This window comes from Saccostrea echinata, unplaced genomic scaffold (genome assembly GCF_033153115.1).
Source record: "Saccostrea echinata isolate AGI-Se365-2 ecotype Australia unplaced genomic scaffold, CSIRO_AGI_Sech_v1 ptg000015l, whole genome shotgun sequence".
In the NCBI taxonomy this organism is placed as follows: Eukaryota; Metazoa; Mollusca; class Bivalvia; order Ostreida; family Ostreidae; genus Saccostrea; species Saccostrea echinata.
Genome location: NW_026889764.1, coordinates 1667536 through 1686356, shown reverse-complemented (window position 1 = coordinate 1686356; position 18821 = coordinate 1667536). Strand labels below are relative to the sequence as shown.

At 32.9% G+C, this 18821-nt stretch overlaps 1 protein-coding gene across 1 annotated transcript in view; it reads left to right on the top strand.

Annotated features, from left to right (window-relative positions):
• Window positions 1-3233: 3233 nt before the first annotated feature.
• Window positions 3234-18821, top strand: part of LOC133187375 (short-chain collagen C4-like) — an 18005-nt gene continuing 2417 nt past the window's right edge. Inside the window, exon 1 of the mRNA XM_061322723.1 lies at window positions 3234-3435. Coding sequence (XP_061178707.1) covers window positions 3237-3435 — 199 coding nt within the window. The 5' untranslated portion in view covers window positions 3234-3236. The remainder of the gene's footprint in view (window positions 3436-18821) is intronic.

Sequence of the window (18821 nt, the reverse complement as noted above, 5' to 3'; positions counted from 1 at the left end):
AAAAGTATGTAATTAATACACAAAAGAAATTTTCACAGATTGTTGGAAGACTTGATCTTCTTCAAAAACTACATGAATGATGTCAATAAAAAATTCAAGCATCTTTCAGTAACAACTTGGGAGTATTGGTGTTTTAAACAAAATAATTTTGCTGATGATCAATGACAAGGTAAGTAAATATACGAGTTCCTTTTTTATTTAACAAGCAGCTGTCTATGATGTCTAAAAAGCCTGGACTTTAAATTATCGTTGTGAATGGTTGTATAAAGTGTTGAAAAGTTGTACATTTTGATGTTATTGATTTTGATAAAATTTTGTGAATTCAAATTTTCTCATAGTTCCAATTAAGTAATGAATTTAATAGCTACCATCTTTATACGGGATAAACTGGGATGAGGCAGATTACGCTTTATAAACCACCAAGCGGTTTTGTAAATTGTTCGAACACAGTCGCTATTAAATTCATTCCTTATAATTATGTTCCCCAAACGAAGTTTGGGAACATATTGTTTTTACTTTCTTTTCTCAAAATTTCTTCTCCGGTACTTTTTTGACCGCGAGTGTTCTCGGAAACTACTCATCATATTGAGATGAAACTTTTTTAGGGTTAACAGGCATGTTGTGTAGATGTGCGGAACGAAGGTCATTTTGCGCGCACATGCATGCACGTGCGTGCGCGTGCAATAAGTGAAATGATTGATTAACTTACTATAGCCATAACTTATATATTTTCTGATGCAATGCTTTGAAACTCAGAACATAAAGATATATTAGTATTGTAGACAAGATGACATGATCAATTTAGCATGAACTCACGCGCAAGCACATGCACTTCGCTCTGATTGGCTGAAACAAATATCTCAATATCTTCCTTGTCTTTAGACAAAATCCTTTGGAATTTAAAATATAGGTATATATAATAAGGTTCTACAGTATGTTATATACAGAAGTTCTTGAAAACACATGTTCTGCAATTTGATTGGCTGAAACTTTAAATAGCTATAATTTCTTAAGTTTTCAACAAAACAGAATGAAATTTAATTAGAATATTGATAGGTATTATGAGTTCCTACATTATGCTACTGTCAAAATTGAATGCAAGGACATTCATGCACGTGTGCTGAAATCTGATCGGCTAATACTTTATAGTTGTATCTCTCTTACTATTCAATATAATTCTTTGAAATTTAAGACATTGGCATATGTTATAAGGCACTATAAGAATATATATGTGAGAAATCTAGAAAAAACGCGCCAGCACGAGTACTAAAATCTGATTGGGTAAGGTTGTTAGTATTTATAACATTCTTAATTGTTAACGAAAGAAGATGAAACTCAGAGTAGGTATAGATAATACAAGTTCCTACATTATTCAATCATCAGAAATGAATATAAGGACATGATTGCTCAATATTCATGTTGCTGTAACTTTCTATGTTTTCAATGAAATTCTTTGAAATTTAAAATTGAGCTTTTTATTATGGCATTTCATCAAATTTTGTACATGTTAATGGTATTTTTCGAAATAATGTGCTTGTACTTGTACTTAAATCTGATTTGCTTAATATCCTCACTGTGCTATATTTGCACTTGTTATTTCTTCAAAAATACTATTGAAAATAAGTTCTTAAAGTCTAGAATACAACGGTTTTGCATAATTTTTGAGGCATATAGGGAATGGGGCCCCAAAGAAAGTAGGGGGAGCATTTTGAGGAACATCTGTAACGGTCTCAGTTACAATTGGAACTCGTTTAATTTTTATTCATTCTATGTAAGAAAAATAGATGACTGCCCTTAAAAAAAATGACATCAAATTGTAAAAACTTTAAATGTAACATCATGCGGTTCGATACGTTTTTGACACAAGTCATTGTGCCGTAGGCAACCCACATAGGAATCGGAAGCAAATTGAAAGGGGGGAGGGGGCTAAAATTTTTAAACCTGAAAAAAACTTGTACTTCGTGCGGGGGCAGGGGGGGGGGGAGATCGAACTTCTTTCAGAACCAGTTCTTTGTATAAAAAAGGGGGGGCTAAGCCCCCCCCCCCGTCCCCCCGTCCCCGGTTCCGACGCCTATGACCCAATTTATACGATATAAAGTAAATTTCTTATGCAATTAAATACCGCGTTTTAACCAGAATCAAATTATGAAATTTTTAAGTATCTACATCTGATTTACACTACTTATCGAATAAGTTTTCAAGAAAGTGGCACGATGCGTGTTAATAAGGATACCTTCAGAAGATACCAATTTTTTCAAAAGTAATAAATTTTATTCAAAACAGCTATGGGGGGCCATCATCTACATGTACCTGATAACTCCTTGAAATTTATCAAGGAAATTCATTGTTGCAAAGTACATATAAATTAGTGGTCTCAATATGTCAAATGGGCACCAAAAACAGCAAAAAATTACGGCTATCTCATATAGAAGATGGGGGATAGCTCTCCAGACCAGCATTTCTCATTGAAAAGTGAATAATACTTATTATTATTTTTTATGTAACAAAAAAGATATGCAAAAGCCGGGGGTGGGTGAATGGAAGCTATTTCAAACAAATGTATTAATCGTAAATGGTTAACAGTCATGTCCGTAAGGGATATGGCACGGCAGCTGCGAATGAGTTCCTTTTCTACTTAGAACAAAAGAAAAATAACTCCTGCTTTTTTAAGCCATAGTCATACCCAGTATTATAACATTTATGCATTATTCAATGAAATTATCAATCATCCACCACTTATATACTACTATTATTCCCAACAATAAATTAACTTATAACCAAAACCCTAATCCATAGGGTGCTTATGGTACCTAAATTGATTTGAAGGAAGGTTCACCCTTTTCTAACGTTAATTTCCCTTTCGCATTCGTACTATGAAAACAAAGTAAAATGTGTTCAGACTACTCAACCGGCATAATTCCAAGTGTTTTATGCAGGGAATTTAGGAATGCTTTTTACAATCTTTAAATATTATACTTCGGAGTTTCTTGAGTCGGATGTTCTTATCTTCCGGTTTAGTTCTTGTTGCTAACAACGTGAGTCAGATTTTTATCATATAAGAAGGACTAAGGGCTTAAAATTTCACTGCAAAGTTGTAGTATACATGTAGTATATGCCCTAAAAAATCTACATATAAGAAAATGTAGCTATCGGGAAATTCATTTAAACGGAGATACAATGGAAAGTTGTAGAATCCAAATTCTCTTATTCATCTATGTTTCCACTAAGTTACATCCATGAATTGTAAGTATTCTGATGTGAAACAAGAACTGGATACTGTCAGACAGTTACTTAATCAGGAAATTTTGATCAGAATGTCACTTGAGAAGACATTGAAAGACTTAACGAAAGAGTTTGAGGTATGGAAGAAGAAAAATGATTGTGTCAACAAGGCGATCACTCAGGATAATAAAATAAACAATGATATAATATCAAGTAAGTGACTGTACACAATTATAATTTTTTTTTCATCAGGCAGGCTAAAACTTTGAAAGACTTCATTTATCTGCGAGATCTATGTGTAATTATATCACGCCTACTGGCATACAAAATTATTATCTTTATATATCCATCAAAGTGAGAAATATTCAATTATTTTCCAAGAATAATTAAATAGTAAGTATCATAAGATATATATAATACCACCACATATTAAAAAATCAAATTTAGTTTATGCTGGTAAGAAAATTGTACGTAAAAATGGATCATTACAATTAAAAATTTGCTCTAAAAAAGTGGATTTTTAAAGAACTGTCTTAACTCAGTTGAATTTTTTTTATTACTTTGCCATGGTTCACGTACTAGGCGCACATTCAATTTTCCTAATATTTTTGTAGAAAAAATGAAAGATAAGTCAAGGGTGTTTTAACAAACATATAAATTTTAAGGAATTCAAATCAAATGAATACATTTTATGCTAATCGATAGAATTTATTACTGATCCCACCTCTGATGCTCCTGATTTGGATTGTTTCAATTACTGTTCGTTATCTCCATTTTTCATTACTTTAACTTCTACTAGGTTGCTTAACAAAGTATGTAGAACTCTTGCAGAAAGATAGACAAAATATCCTCTTTAAAATAAATTATAATTTTCTTTCTTATTCATGATGAGATTCCTGTATATTTATATGTTAATACAATCGTTTAGGATTTCAGAGTATGTTATATATGTCCTCTGGAATATTTTTGATCTGCTTAAAATAGCGCAGCTCTAATTAATGTGTTGCTCAACCCGTGTTAGTAATAAACAGAAATTATTTTCATTAAATATGTTATATAACGTGTGATATATTGTCATGGTTTTCTAAGCCAAATATTGGATGCATGTGCTGACTTTCTTTTGACCGATAATGAAAAACTGTAATTTTCTATTCCTATTCCAATCACTTACACGGAACAGTTGTAGTAATAATTTGATTTATTGATTACTTTTCTTCTATGAACATAGGTCAAGCAGGTGGAACAATTTACAACGTAAAGGGAGGGGCTGCTAACCCTTTACGTCTAACATTTGATGTGTTGTGGGGAAACCGGAAAAGATCCTCACAATCTTCTAAATTGCATGGTGCTGAGTACGAAACCAACTTTTGGGGACAAAACTTTTATGACACAGATGTCCCTTGCGCAGTCTGTCAGCTAAAAACGCGCACACACATTTTCATGATTCCAGGGCGAAATCAATGTCTAAAGGGCTTGACAGAAGAGTATCACGGATATTTACTAGTATCCCGTTAATTAAACAGAGCTAGGGGATTCTATACATGTGTTTACGAGAACGCCGAACAGATTATGGGAGGTGGTGAGAGAAATGATGAAGGCTACCTGTTCTACGATGTGCTGGCAAAATGTGGAAGCTTGAAATGACCACCGTATATTGAAAACAAACCAATCACATGTGTTGTCTGATCACAATAATTCAAAATATCATAAAAATAAAATAAATTGTGCAGTTTTTATTATATCTTTCTTCCCTTATATTTTATTTTTCTCTATACACTCCCATTTACTGTAAAACGTTGTAAACGTCCTCGTTTCTTATGAGTGAAATACTGGTAAATCTCTCATGTTCTTGTTTTTCCAGTACCAAAGAAACACTTCTGAAAGTCATTCAAGTTTTCACTTTCTTTTGGGATGATTCTTCAGTCTACAGAGTCTGAACATCATTCAGTTTGCCCTTGACCCACTTTTGATCATCTGGAAAGACACTCAAAGACAGTTCTACTGCAGATTTTAAGGCAATTCTTTCCTCTAAAAGATATAAACAGAAATTTAAGAATTCGATCTGCTATCTGCATAATGAATCTTGTGAGTCCGCTATACAACAAAAATACTTTGCTGATAATAGTGACAAGAGGCTTATAGACCCTTAATGTTACCTGTGTATCCCTATGCCTTTTTCTGAGTTACATTGTGTGTCCTTTTTTTCTTATTTTCTCCTTAAAATGTAAGAGCCTTTATGCATTTTCACTTGGCCAAAAAGTCAATGATTTTGATAATATTGGATTTATTCTGCATAAGGACATTTCCCTTACAAATTGATATGCTGAAGTTTGTTTTAGAACATTTTTCTCAAATTCTCTAAAATACAATTGAATTCCCTAAATGCAAAATGTATCATATACTTAATATTGATACCTGTATGAAAATCTGACATTTGTTACCCTGAATTCAAGTAAAAAATTTTTTTATATAGATTTGTTCAATACATGTATCTGTGTATGTATCTTTGCAAATATGGGGATTTATTTTGTACCTCCATCCCTCCCTATAACCAAAGTTTGAACGGATTTGATTCTATACCATAAGAGAATACATGTGCATGCATATGCATTTGACAGTTTGAAGCCTTGTGGTTCTTTAAAAAAGTTTATATATGTTATATATGTTTTGTACAGTAATCTATTTATCGGCACATTTTAATGCTCACATTTATGTTTGAGTATTTGGATCCTGGTTTCTATACTTCTCGAGAATATTTAATCATATATTAAATCACTACATTTCTACGTAAAACATTTTACTTCCAATGTTACCTTATCTTGCCCCAGGGGTCATGGTTTGAACAAACTTGAATAGTCCCTAAAAAAGAAGCTTCCGCATGGTCAATTCTGTCTCGATGGTTCAAAAATTTATGCCCTGTTCACACGGAGAGTTTAATTCGAATTAAACGTAAGTTACTGCGAATTAAATTTGAATCGCGTTCACACGGAGAATTTAATGCGAATTAGTTTAATTCGAATTAATTTACTGCGCATTAAATTACTTCGCATTAGCTCCGTGTGAACGCTAAGCGAAGCTAATTCGAATTAAATTTTGACGCATGCGTAAGGGCAGCATTAAGTCACAGGCCACATGTCGATGGTCAGATATAGGTACTTGTGCTATTTTTGAGTGGAAAACAAAGGAAAATTATGATAATCATTAAAATGTGTACAGACACTATGACATTATGTCAAATCAGTGGTCAAATGTATCTGCTCGGCACAATGTGACGTGATTCGCAAAATGACGTCATAATAGCCTTACTGAATAGCCTTATTGTAGAAATAAAAATTTAATTCGCATTAGTTTACTTCACATTAGCTGTCGTGTGAACGCAATTTAATTCGCATTAGTTTCATTCGCATTAGTTTACTTCGCATTAATTTACTGCGAATTAAACTCTCCGTGTGAACAGGGCATTAGATATGACGCCACCGTATTTTCAATCTTTCTTAAATGGCCATTCTTACTGGAAAAAAGTTGATAATTGAAGTTTACACAAGATGCAAATGACGTCCAAAAAAAGGTTTAGTATTATGTCAACTGAAAACTGATATTTCTATGCTGATTATTGTGATCATCACTAACAAAAAGCCATTTATATACTGTAGTCACATATCAGTAGATAAACAGATGTCGATCTTACCTGCATGAAGCAGCATATTTCTGTAACTTCTGCAGACCAGGGCTATTTGATATTTTATTGAAACATTCACATGTTTTGTCAACTTATTTCTGTTCAAGTGGTTCTAAATATGTCATAATGACTTGAGGTATAGTCCCCAAATTTTAAACCAACATTTATTCAAATTTCTTTCGAAAATTTCAAAATAACCTTAATTTTGAATCAGGTCCTCTAAAATAATTATTATATTTTAAAACAAACTTTTTGAATTACTCCGAGGATCAATACGTTTGTTTATACGTTATTCGTGGTGATTTTGGTTGAAATATGTGTGCAACTGTCCAACCAAATAAAATGTTGTTCCTCTTTTAATCTACATAACAACATCTGTCGCATTGTAGAGAATGACTCGTGTTAACTGTAGAATGCTAGTCTGCAATATATGCATGCTAAGTAAGCATTTCTTTAGTGAAGTTAAATTTTTTTTCTGGAATATTGGGGGTTTAATTACCAGAGGGGAAAACAAATTGGAGGATGATTTTTTCTTGTCAGAATTGTATGGATATGACATAATATTTCTTGCAGAGACACATGTTGGTTACGATTTCAAAGCTGTACTAAATGGTTATAAATATTTTTCAGTATGTAGACCACTGTCAAAAAATGGAAGACATTTTGGAGGTTTAGGTATATTTATAAAAACAACAATAAAACCATATGTCTCTATATTACCAAACACAAACAAAGATTATCAGTGGGTTAAATTAGATAAATCTTTTTTTCATTTAGACAGAGATTTGTACATGTGTTTAGTATACTATCCACCATCCTAGTCTTCTTATACTAGAAATTTATCAGTAGATATTTTACAGTCCTTAGAAAGTGACATTACACAATTCAGTACAAAAGGGGATGTAACTCTTTGTGGAGACTTTAATAGTAGAATTGGAAACCTTCTAGATTTTATACAATATGATACCACAGATCATCTTCCAGTTGGTGATGACTATTAGTCAGATTTAGATTCATACTGTAGACAAAGTAAAGACAATATCGTAGATAACAGAGGCAAAGAGCTGATTGAAATTTGTATTGGTAATCAATTACGGGTTCTAAATGGTAGAGTCTTAGGAGACCTTTTAGGTAACTTACCTGTTTTACAAGCAATGACTGTAGCACAGTTGATTATGTTCTTGTATCAGAACGCATCATAGATAAAATTTTGTATTTTCATGTATCACCATTTTTAGCAACTTTAAGTGATTGTCACTGTAAAATTACATGGAGTTTACTTGCAAAATTTAACAAACTTACAGATAAATCCAAAAACTCCACAACATTGGAACAAAAACCATGCAAATTTATTTGGAATGAACAGTCTGCGAGTAGATTTCAACAGTACATCAGTAGTGGTCTAGAGTTCCAAAACAAAATTAAAGACTTCATTTCTTTGAATATTTTGGATGTTAACAAAGCAGCTGATAACTTAAATAAAAGAGGGTGTTGCAGAAACTCGCGATTATTCCCTATATCGAGAAGGACATTTAAATACCCACGACGCATGAAGAGTTATATCTAAATATAGAAAAATCTACGTAAATGACTTTGTGTTTGTAAACGCGTACGGCGGATATTTCCAGCTTGATATAGCAAAACACTTCACATTTTACGTTTATTTCATGCATAGATTTTCCTAACATAGGAACCGATCGCCGACCTTTCAGTGAACGTTAATCTTTTTATTTTTTATTTTATTTATTTTTACATGCATGCATCACTGTTGCTGTTTTGTACGAGAAAGGTTTGAACAATAAAAAGCACATGCAATGGCAAGTGCACCCTGCACAGCATTTTGAAAGATATACGGTAGACAACGTCCGTGAATATTTTTTAAATAAATAAAACTGTGTCCCATAATCACACTGTTTACGCTACATCCAAGACATTCCATTTGTTTCAAATCAAATCTTGGCCACTAAATAACAGACAAAAAATGAATCAAAATGAGTAAACTATGTAAAAAATAAATTATTTAAAACAATACTTTATTTTCCAAGATATCGCCTGTCAACTGAATAGCAGCATTATATCTTTAGTTTTAGGTCACAGTATCAAGGAAGACAATTTAAATCTGCATGCGTTTAAAATATTACTCATTAACTTATTTGACATTCTCTCTCTCTCACTCTCTCTCTCTCTTTCCCTCGCTCTCTTAAAATAGATATTTTATTGCACTTCCATACATGATAAAAGTGAAGAAAAAAATAATACAAAAACGACACATTCCAGGATTCGAACCCATTTTTATTCAATTTTTGTGTTTTTCAAAAATATGCCTCTTTGAAACAAAAATCGGAAATGGCAGTTTTGAAGAAAATTCCTGTCTCTTTGTGCATATATCAAATTTATATTGTTTCAAGGAGGCAATTTTTCAGAATAACGTGGATTCCCTATTTAAAAAACAGAAAATCTTATATATTTTGCTGTGTGACTAATTTACACTTCATTTAATGGCAAATTGAAAGTCAATATGCAGCTTCCAAATATTGTTCTACATTTTGCTGTATATATCGTTGTATCTGAAAAAAAAATAACATCGTTTTCAGTGACTTAAAATTCTTCTTTTAATCTGCTATACATTTAGGGAAAATAACAAAAGAACTGCAACACCCTCTTTTTCTAGATGCAGCATCAAGTGGTAATCCAACTTATACTCATAGTTCCCTTTCTAAGGAAGAAATTCTTCAAAATCATATGTCAGTTTTGAATATTTTTAATATTCCAAACAACCAAAATGAATTCGAATTACCATATTTATATTGGATTCCGAAACTTCATAAAAATCCTTACAAACAAAGATACATAGCGGGTTCCAGTAAATGTTCAACCAAGCCTCTATCTTTACTCCTCACTAAGATACTAACAGTGGTGAAGGAGAAACTTCAAGAGTACTGTGCAACAATATATTCGAGAAGTGGTGTAAATCAGATGTGGATACTTAAAAATTCCAAGGAACTTTTGGAAAATTTGAAATCACAAGATTTTACCAAAATCAACAGCTTAAAAACTTACGACTTTTCAACTTTATACACAACCATTCCCCACGATAAATTAAAGTCCAGGCTTTTTGATATCATTGACAGCTGCTTTTTCAATAAAAATGGAACTCGTAAATTTACTTACCTTGTCATTTGTCATTTGCAAAATTATTTTGTTAAAAAACATTCTGATTGTACACACAAGTACTCTGAAGTTGACATTAAAAAGATGCTTGAGTTTCTGATTGACAATATCTATGTGGATTTTGGAGACCAGGTCTTCCAACAATCTATTGGAATTCCTATGGGTACCAATTGCGCCCCGTTATTAGCAGACCTTTTTTTGTATTCATATGAAGCAGAATTTGTCCAAAATCTTGTACGTGAAAAGAAGAAAACACTTGCTGTGGCCTTCAACTCGACATTTAGATATATCGACGACGTATTGTCAATCAACAATGGCTATTTTCATTCTTATGTCGATACGATATATCCTGGTGAACTTGAGATAAAAGATACCACAGAGTCTGACACATCAGTTTCATATTTGGATATTTTACTTGAAAAAGACGTTAATGGTAATCTAACAACCAAGCTTTATGATAAACGTGATGACTTTAACTTTTCGATCGTCAACTTCCCTTACTTATGCAGCCATATACCTTCATCACCTGCATACGGGGTATATATCTCTCAGTTGATTCGATACGCAGGAGCATGCTCTACGTATGTACAATTTCTAAAACGAGGTAAATTTTTGACAAATAAGTTGATGAAACAAGAATATCAGCTGTCTCGTTTAAATTCATCATTTCGTAAGTTCTTTGGTCGATACAATGACCTTGTCAGCAAATACAATTTATCATTGAGTCAAATGCTGACTGACGTTTTTCATACTAATTGTTAGGCCATTATTTACACACTGAATTGTCGACGGATTTGTCCTTTAATTCCCGATCATGACAAGGAGCACACGGCGGGTGTGACCGGTCGGCAGGGGATGCTCACTCCTCCATGGCACCTGGTCCCACCTCTGATGTTTGGAGGTCCGTGTTTGCTCTGCTCCTATTTTGTATTGATTAATGGACTTTTGAGCTTGAATACTGTTCGTTATCTCCATATATTTCTTTTAGTACAGTCTTCAGTTTTTTCCCTAGAATCCCACAGGTACGTGGCAGGTATTATTAGTTACATAGTTACAAAACTATGTAACGAATTTACCCCACCGATGAAATATTTATGTATTGTCTGTGGCTTGTAAAATTGTTTTTCTCTGCTATATGTTTCATCTCTCATACAATGCCTATTATGACGTCACGTTGTGTTACGTAATGTTGTTTTGCGAGTGTTTCATAACGTACTGACAGTACTGTTTCGAAGACTTTCAGTAAAGCGAGAAAAAGGTTATATCTCGTTACTTACGTTGATTAACTTTTTACTTATCAACAGATACCCGCGAACCTCGTGCATTTGAGTTGCTCGAAGTGTTACAAAAGAACGATAACTCCGCATCAACCATGTATTGATTTTCAAGCGACTAGGTATAAGTAATACACCCCCTTCACGTGACAGACTTCAACCAATCGTAAGCCAGGATTTCATCGAAAAATCATCAGAGGTGGGGTAATACAGACTACTGAAAGAGTACTCTAAAACTGTAAAATATAAACAAAGGAAATTTAAATCAGATATGTTGAACAAAATAAGTGAACTTCATAAAAATAATCCAAAAGCTTATTGGGGTATGCTATCAAAATTAAGAAACGATAGAGACGCTAAAGTTCTTGCTGACTTAATATCCCCAGATACATGGCTAGATCACTTTAATTCATTAAACAAAATTGACAACACTTTTACTGACCGTATTCAAATTATCAAAAAGCAAGTTAATTGCAGATCTAGAAAAATTTAGGTGCTTTAATGAGTTGGACATGAAGATAACAGAAGGGGAATTATCTAAAGCTATCAAAAAACTGAAAAATAATAAAGCTGTTGGTCTGGACCTTGTTTGTAATGAAATGCTAAAATATGGTCAACATGTTTTTAATCATTGTCTTTTAAAATTATTTAATAACTGCCTTATTTATGGTATATACCCCAGTTGTTGGATCAATGGATATATGGTATCTCTTCACAAAGGAGGTGACCCAAGTAACCCTACAAATTATAGAGGAATCACAATAACAAGTAACATAAGTAAATTATTCAACTCCATCTTAAACTCGAGATTGGACAAATTTTTAGAAGAAAACAATATCATAAGCAGATACCAAATTGGTTTTTCTAAAGCATGTAGAACATCTGATCATATGTTCATTCTGAAATCTCTTGTTGAGAAATATTGTCATCAAGGAGGAAAGCTATATGCATGTTTTGTTGATTTCCGTAAAGCTTTTGACAATGTCTTACATGATTGTGTAAAGTTAAAACTTCTACAAATAGGAGTCGGAAGTAATTTTTACAATTTAATAAAAAATATGTATTCCAAAAGCAGGTCGCATATCCAAATAGGAAATTATTTAACAAAACCTTTCTATACGCAACTGGGTGTAAGACAAGGGGACAATCTGAGCCCAAATCTATTTAAAATATTTATTAATGATCTACCAAATATGTTGTCTAGTACACCGGACCCTGGTACACTTAATAATTTAGGAATACATTGTCTATTGTATGCTGATGATGTTGTTCTGTTATCAGCCTCAGCCAATGGTCTTCAACAAAAGCTAAACACATTAGATGAATTTTGTCAAAAATGGTGTTTAAGTGTAAATGTTGATAAAACAAAAGTCTTAGTTTTTAATAAATCTGGTAAATTGTTGAAGAATAAACTTTTATTGAATAATAGTATACTCGAAAATGTTACTAATTATAAATATCTTGGTGTTTATTTCACTGCATCAGGTACTTTTTCGCAGGCTAAAGATGCATTGTACAAAAAAGGTTTGAAATTTTATTTTAAGTTATGTAAAGATATTTTAGCTTTTCATCCTCCTGTTAAAACTAGTCTACATATTTTTGACCATACAATTAAGCCAATACTGTTATATGGCAGCAAAATATGGGGTGTGTTTAGCCCTCATTCATCACGATTCAGAAATGGTATCTCAATTGACAATGTATATAATTTTTCAGAACCTGACAAGCTACATTTGAAGTTTTGTAAATTTATACTGGGTGTTCATAAGAAAAGTGCAAAATTTGCAGTAATGTCAGAACTTAAAAGATTTCCGTATTATATTGATATCATAAAATCAATGTTATTATATTGGCATAGATTGGAAAATTCTGATAACAATTCTCTTCTGTACAATGCTTATATCAATTCCAAAACACTTAGTACAAGTAGAGACTCCTGGTTCTCTTGTATACTTGAATTTTTGAATATTTTAGAAATATCAAAAAATGCCTCCTCTTTGAGTCTATCTAAATTCAAAATTGTCATCAATCATCAAATCCGCAAAAAGTTTATTTGCTCTTGGTTCAATTCTAAAGAAAAAAGTTCTTCTGGAAAACTGGATTCTTATGTAAATCTTATGAGTAATTTCCAATGTGAAGAATATTTAACATTACTGAATAACTTTGACTTTAGAAGGGGCATAACCAGATTACGAATATCTTCTCACAGGCTAAAAATTGAAACTGGTAGATATATTGGACTAGAAAGAGATAAAAGAATATGTGAAAAATGTCATTTGAATGTAGTGGAAAATGAAATACATTTTACCATAGATTGTCCTTTTTACAAAGAAAAAAGAACCAAACTTATAAATGAAGCACAGAAACATAATAAAAGTTTTAATAGCTTAGATAGTTCTCAAAAATATTTTTGGATCATTACATGTGAAAATATGAATGTTTTACTTCAACTTGGAAACTACCTCTCTAATCGTTTAATATGACATTGTAAAGCACAACAACTTGCAATGTATGTATTTTACTTTTACATTTTTTTTTTAAATTTATCTCCTTATTGATAATGTACTGCCTTTGTCTACTAATGTATCTTTCATGCCTCTCTGGGGGCCCTTGATTGGAAAATAAATATTGTCTATATTGTCTATTGTCTATATTAATTAGTAGTAATTAAAATCTTTTCTTTAAAATGTAGTGCATTTTTTATCCAATTGAAACAATTGTAAAACAGGAGTAAAACATTTTCTGAAAGCAATAATCTTGACTCCTTTCTAGTCTTGAAAAGGTGATAATGTTCATGATATTCTGATACTTATCAGATATATGTACCCAGTGTATCATCAACTCCAGAGGAGTCAAGTCAAAGCATGATGCTATGTTTTAATTTTAAAGTGTCTGTTGCAAATATTTTGGAAGAATATTTCAATGCATTTTTAGGGATGTTCATAAGAAAACGCAACAATCAAATGTGAAGCTATACCGACAGTAATCATGCTAAAAAAAATCCAGTTTAGCATTACATACTGAGAGCACAAAAAATGCGGTCCCTGAAAAAATGAGAGTTGGAATCAGATGCCGAAGAAGAATGAGATTTCCCTGTCGACGTGTCATACTCACCATGGACCCCTTGCCATGCATGATCAGGTAAACAAAAATATTCACAGACAATTCAGTAGAAAAAATAAATGCCTAACACTTTGCATAGAAACCATCAAATTATTTGTCTTCAGTCTGTCACGGCTTTGAATATGCCTTTGCGTATCGAATCAGCTGGGAAACAATAACACAGTATGCATGTGATAACTGTATTGCTACATAAGTGAGGGAAATTTACGGTAAAAATGTTGAAGTCATCAAAAGGTTTAGTTGTTAAGTGTGTGTGCCTTCCAAAGAAGCTTAAACTAAATTTACTTCGAGTAGAAATAATCTCAGTGAAATGTATCATACTTTTATAAGACAAATTCTTGACTATTCCTAAGCAGTGTTGAATAGTTGTATTATAGTAGGTATTGAGAGGGTTATTTAGCTCTCATTTACTTTCATTTCCTCCTATGATATCAAATACTTTAAATTTTCTACAATTAATAAATCTATGATTTGATAGATTTAGCTGATTTTTTTTTTTTTTTTACATTATTTCTTTCTTGTCCTTTGTATGTATATGTATGCAATAAAATGTGCAAATTATATCAAGTATGCATTTTCTATTCTTTTTCAGCGTCGATTACTTCAATTTCTTACTCACCGTACCAGACGTAAACATCTTCAAAGTTAATAACCTCTAAGTATTATGAGAAGTGTTTCCTTCTGTAAAAACTAAAACCAATATAATATGGATAGAATTTTTAGCTCACCAAAGCACAAGAGATTTTTCTTGTGTAAGAGTTCACTATCTGTTCTGTTTGAGTTTGGTTATTTTCCTTCTTTTATGTCAGACTTTAATTTATCATTGAGGAAGATAAATAATCTGTCCTCCATCAGTGCCTCTGCTTGGGCAAGAACTTAGAAAATTTTAAATAAAGTTATATTTTCATGCTACAAAAAATTGTAGCACGTCTGAGAGTCGAACTCGGTACCTTTCCTTTCATCTTACTAATTTAAGCTATCGAAGTTGGTGGGGATTTAAATAACTACATAACATTTTCTACACCGTACTCTCTCTCTCTCTCTCTCTCTCTCTCTCTCTCTCTCTTATATTTAATTAAATACTACTAATACGTTAAATGTATATTTACAGTGTATCTTATAATTATATCTTTATTATATTGACAAACAATAATTACAAGCATTCAAAAGTGGATTTTAAGCGGGTCAATATGCTCATAGCGCACCATTCCTTAAAAGCAATGGGACTCGGGGCCTCGGATCCATTACTTAAAACAGCCTTAAGGACCTTAACAGTCACCTGAGTAAAATACAATACTGTAAATGATCCACAGAAGAATAAAACAAAATTAACTAATAATTGAACCTATTTTGCCCAAAAATTTCAAAAATCTGGTAAAAGTACCCTTACTTATTGTAACAAGTAAGACCAGCGTGATCTCCTTGGGATCGTACTTGGTTTGTCCAAGTCTTACATGGATGATAATGAATTCAAAATATATAAATATAATCGACACTTGCCTAGTGTATAAGGTATTCAATATGTACAGATATTGTTTTTGTCACTTGCCTAGTGCTACAATTAAAATCTCTAATGCCTGTGTATTTACTTGAGGTGATGCCTCTTGGCTACACAAATAACTTAGCTGCTTGCCACTTGGTAACACTTGGTACCAACACTTTCCTCTTGGCTATACAATAAACTTAGTAATACTTGCTACCAGCACTCGCAACTTCAAGAAGACTCTAGCAATCTAAACTCTGATCTCCATGAATTAAACTGACCATAACTCTTTCTATCATCAAACAGGACACCCACCCCTACACGTACTTAGTACAACTGGCCCTTTGCTACATAAATAATCTTTATGTCAGTCTTTTATATTGCTTGCCAAGCAAGAATTTGACTTTGAGCATGCTTTGCTTGTTTAAACCAAACATTTATTTTTTTTCAATATATATAAAATTCTTTCTTGTATTCTCATTCAATCAAATAAAATAATAAATAAATAAAACAGAAGAATTTCTTGATTAAACAAAATTTAGCAAAGGGAAGTAACTCTCATTTGCTTCACTTATTACAGTTTTGTACTCTGCCTCCTAGATACCCAGGAGCAGAGAAAAGGCACATTAACTTATATTTATATATAAACATTTACATCTATATTATTACATTTAGTCTGTTTGCTTGTTGGAGAAGCATTTCTGCTGTTTACGCAATAGAGCCCTGTCCAATTACCAGAACCCCTGACTGAGGGGCCATGAAATTCCCAATTTTGGAAGAGGCAACCTTGCTCATCATAACTATTCATTTAGTTTGTTTGCTTTATACACGGAAGGAAAAGAACATTTTATTTTCAGTATGTATTAAATACCCCCCTTCTTCACAGAACCCCTGACCGACGGGCCACATCATTCACAATTTTGGAAGAGGCATCCTTCCTCATCATGATTATGCATTTAGTTTGTTTCCTTAATACCCATGAGGAGAGAAGATTTTCAAAGAATTAATACATTTGACTATCCTTGCCCCTAACACCAGAACCCCTGACCCAGGGGCCATGAAATTCACAAATTTGGAAGAGGCACTCTTCCTCACCATAACTATGTACATAGTTACTTTAGTTAACACCTAGAAGCAGAGATGATTTTCAAAGAATTAATGCATTTTTAACTATATAACCATTAGAGCCCCGCCCTAACACCAGAACCCCTGACCTAGGGGCCATGAAATTCACAATTTTGGAAAAGGCATCCGTCCCCATCGTAACTATGCATTAGTTTGTGTCACTAGTACCCAGGAGCAGAGAAGATTTTCGAAGAATTAATGCATTTTCACTATATAACCATTAGAGCCCCGCCCTAGCACCAGAACCCCTGACCTAGGGGCCATGAAATTCACAATTTTGGAAAAGGCATCCGTCCCCATCGTAACTATGCATTTAGTTTGTGTCACTAGTACCCAGGAGCAGAGAAGATTTTCGAAGAATTAATGCATTTTCACTATATAACCATTAGAGCCCCGCCCTAGCACCAGAACCCCTGACCCAGGGGCCATGAAATTCACATTTTTGGAAGAGTTACCCTTCCTCATCATAACTATGCATTTTGTTTGTTTCACTAGTACCCAGGAGCAGAGGAGATGATTTTCAAAGAATTAATGCATTTTCACTATATAACCATTAGAGCCCCGCCCTAGCACCAGAAACCCTGACCCAGGGGCCATGAAATTCACAATTTTGGAAGAAGCACACTTCCTCATCATAACTATCTATTGAATTTGTTTCCTTAATAGCAAGGAGCAGAGGAGATGATTTTTTTAAAGAAATAATGCATTTTCACTATATGTTCAACAGAGCCCCACCCTAGCACCAAAACCCCTAACCCAGGGGCCATGAATTTCATAATTTCGGTAGAGGACTCAATGCCCATAACAATCATGCCAGCAGTTTGACTGCTTGATGTCCAGGAGTTTCATCTTTCCTGGCCCATTGGATCTTGAGAAGAAGATTTTTCAATAATGCCATTAATTTTTTGCTATAATTTTTTTGCCATAATTATCTCCCCTTGGAGGAGGGCGTGGTCCTTCATTTGAACAAACTTGAATCCCCTTCACCCAAGGATACTTTGTGCGAAGTTTGATTGAAATTAGTCCAGTAGGTAAAAATGTGAAAAGTTTACGACAACAACGACGACGACAGACAACGGACAAATTTCGATCAGAAAAGCTCACTTGAGCCTTCGGCTCAGGTGAGCTAAAAAGATGAAAAATTTGACAACATTCGAAATTCAGTAAAAAGCAGGTGAAGAAAATAGTACTAGATTAATTATTTATAAAGACAAAACTATGGAAAAATTGTCTAAATTCACAGAAAACTCCAAACTATACTTGTACAGTAAAATAAAACACAACCTCAATATAGAAGAGTTTCTTATGCTTGAAAATACAATGTAGTTTCAAGAATAGACAATTGCTAACTAAATTTCGAACAAGTGACCACTACCTACTGATAGAAACTGGTAGACATAAGAAATACCTCGACAACAAAGATTTAAGAAATACCTCGACAACAAAGATTATGTGCTTCATGTAATGCTGTTGATGATGAATTTCATTTCTTTTTACAATGTAATTTGAATATACAAGCTAGAAATATACTTATAAAAACCATGTTAGATAATTCTTCATCATTCTATCTCAAATCACCTATACAGAAACTTGAATATATAACTTAGTCTAACACTTTAAGTTATACCGGCTGTTTGCACTTTTATAAAACAATCATTAGAATTAAGAAATAAAGGGTCCACATCGGTGTAATATTTTAAGGAGTAAATTGCTTAAATTGCGTCTATTGCATATATACATTAAT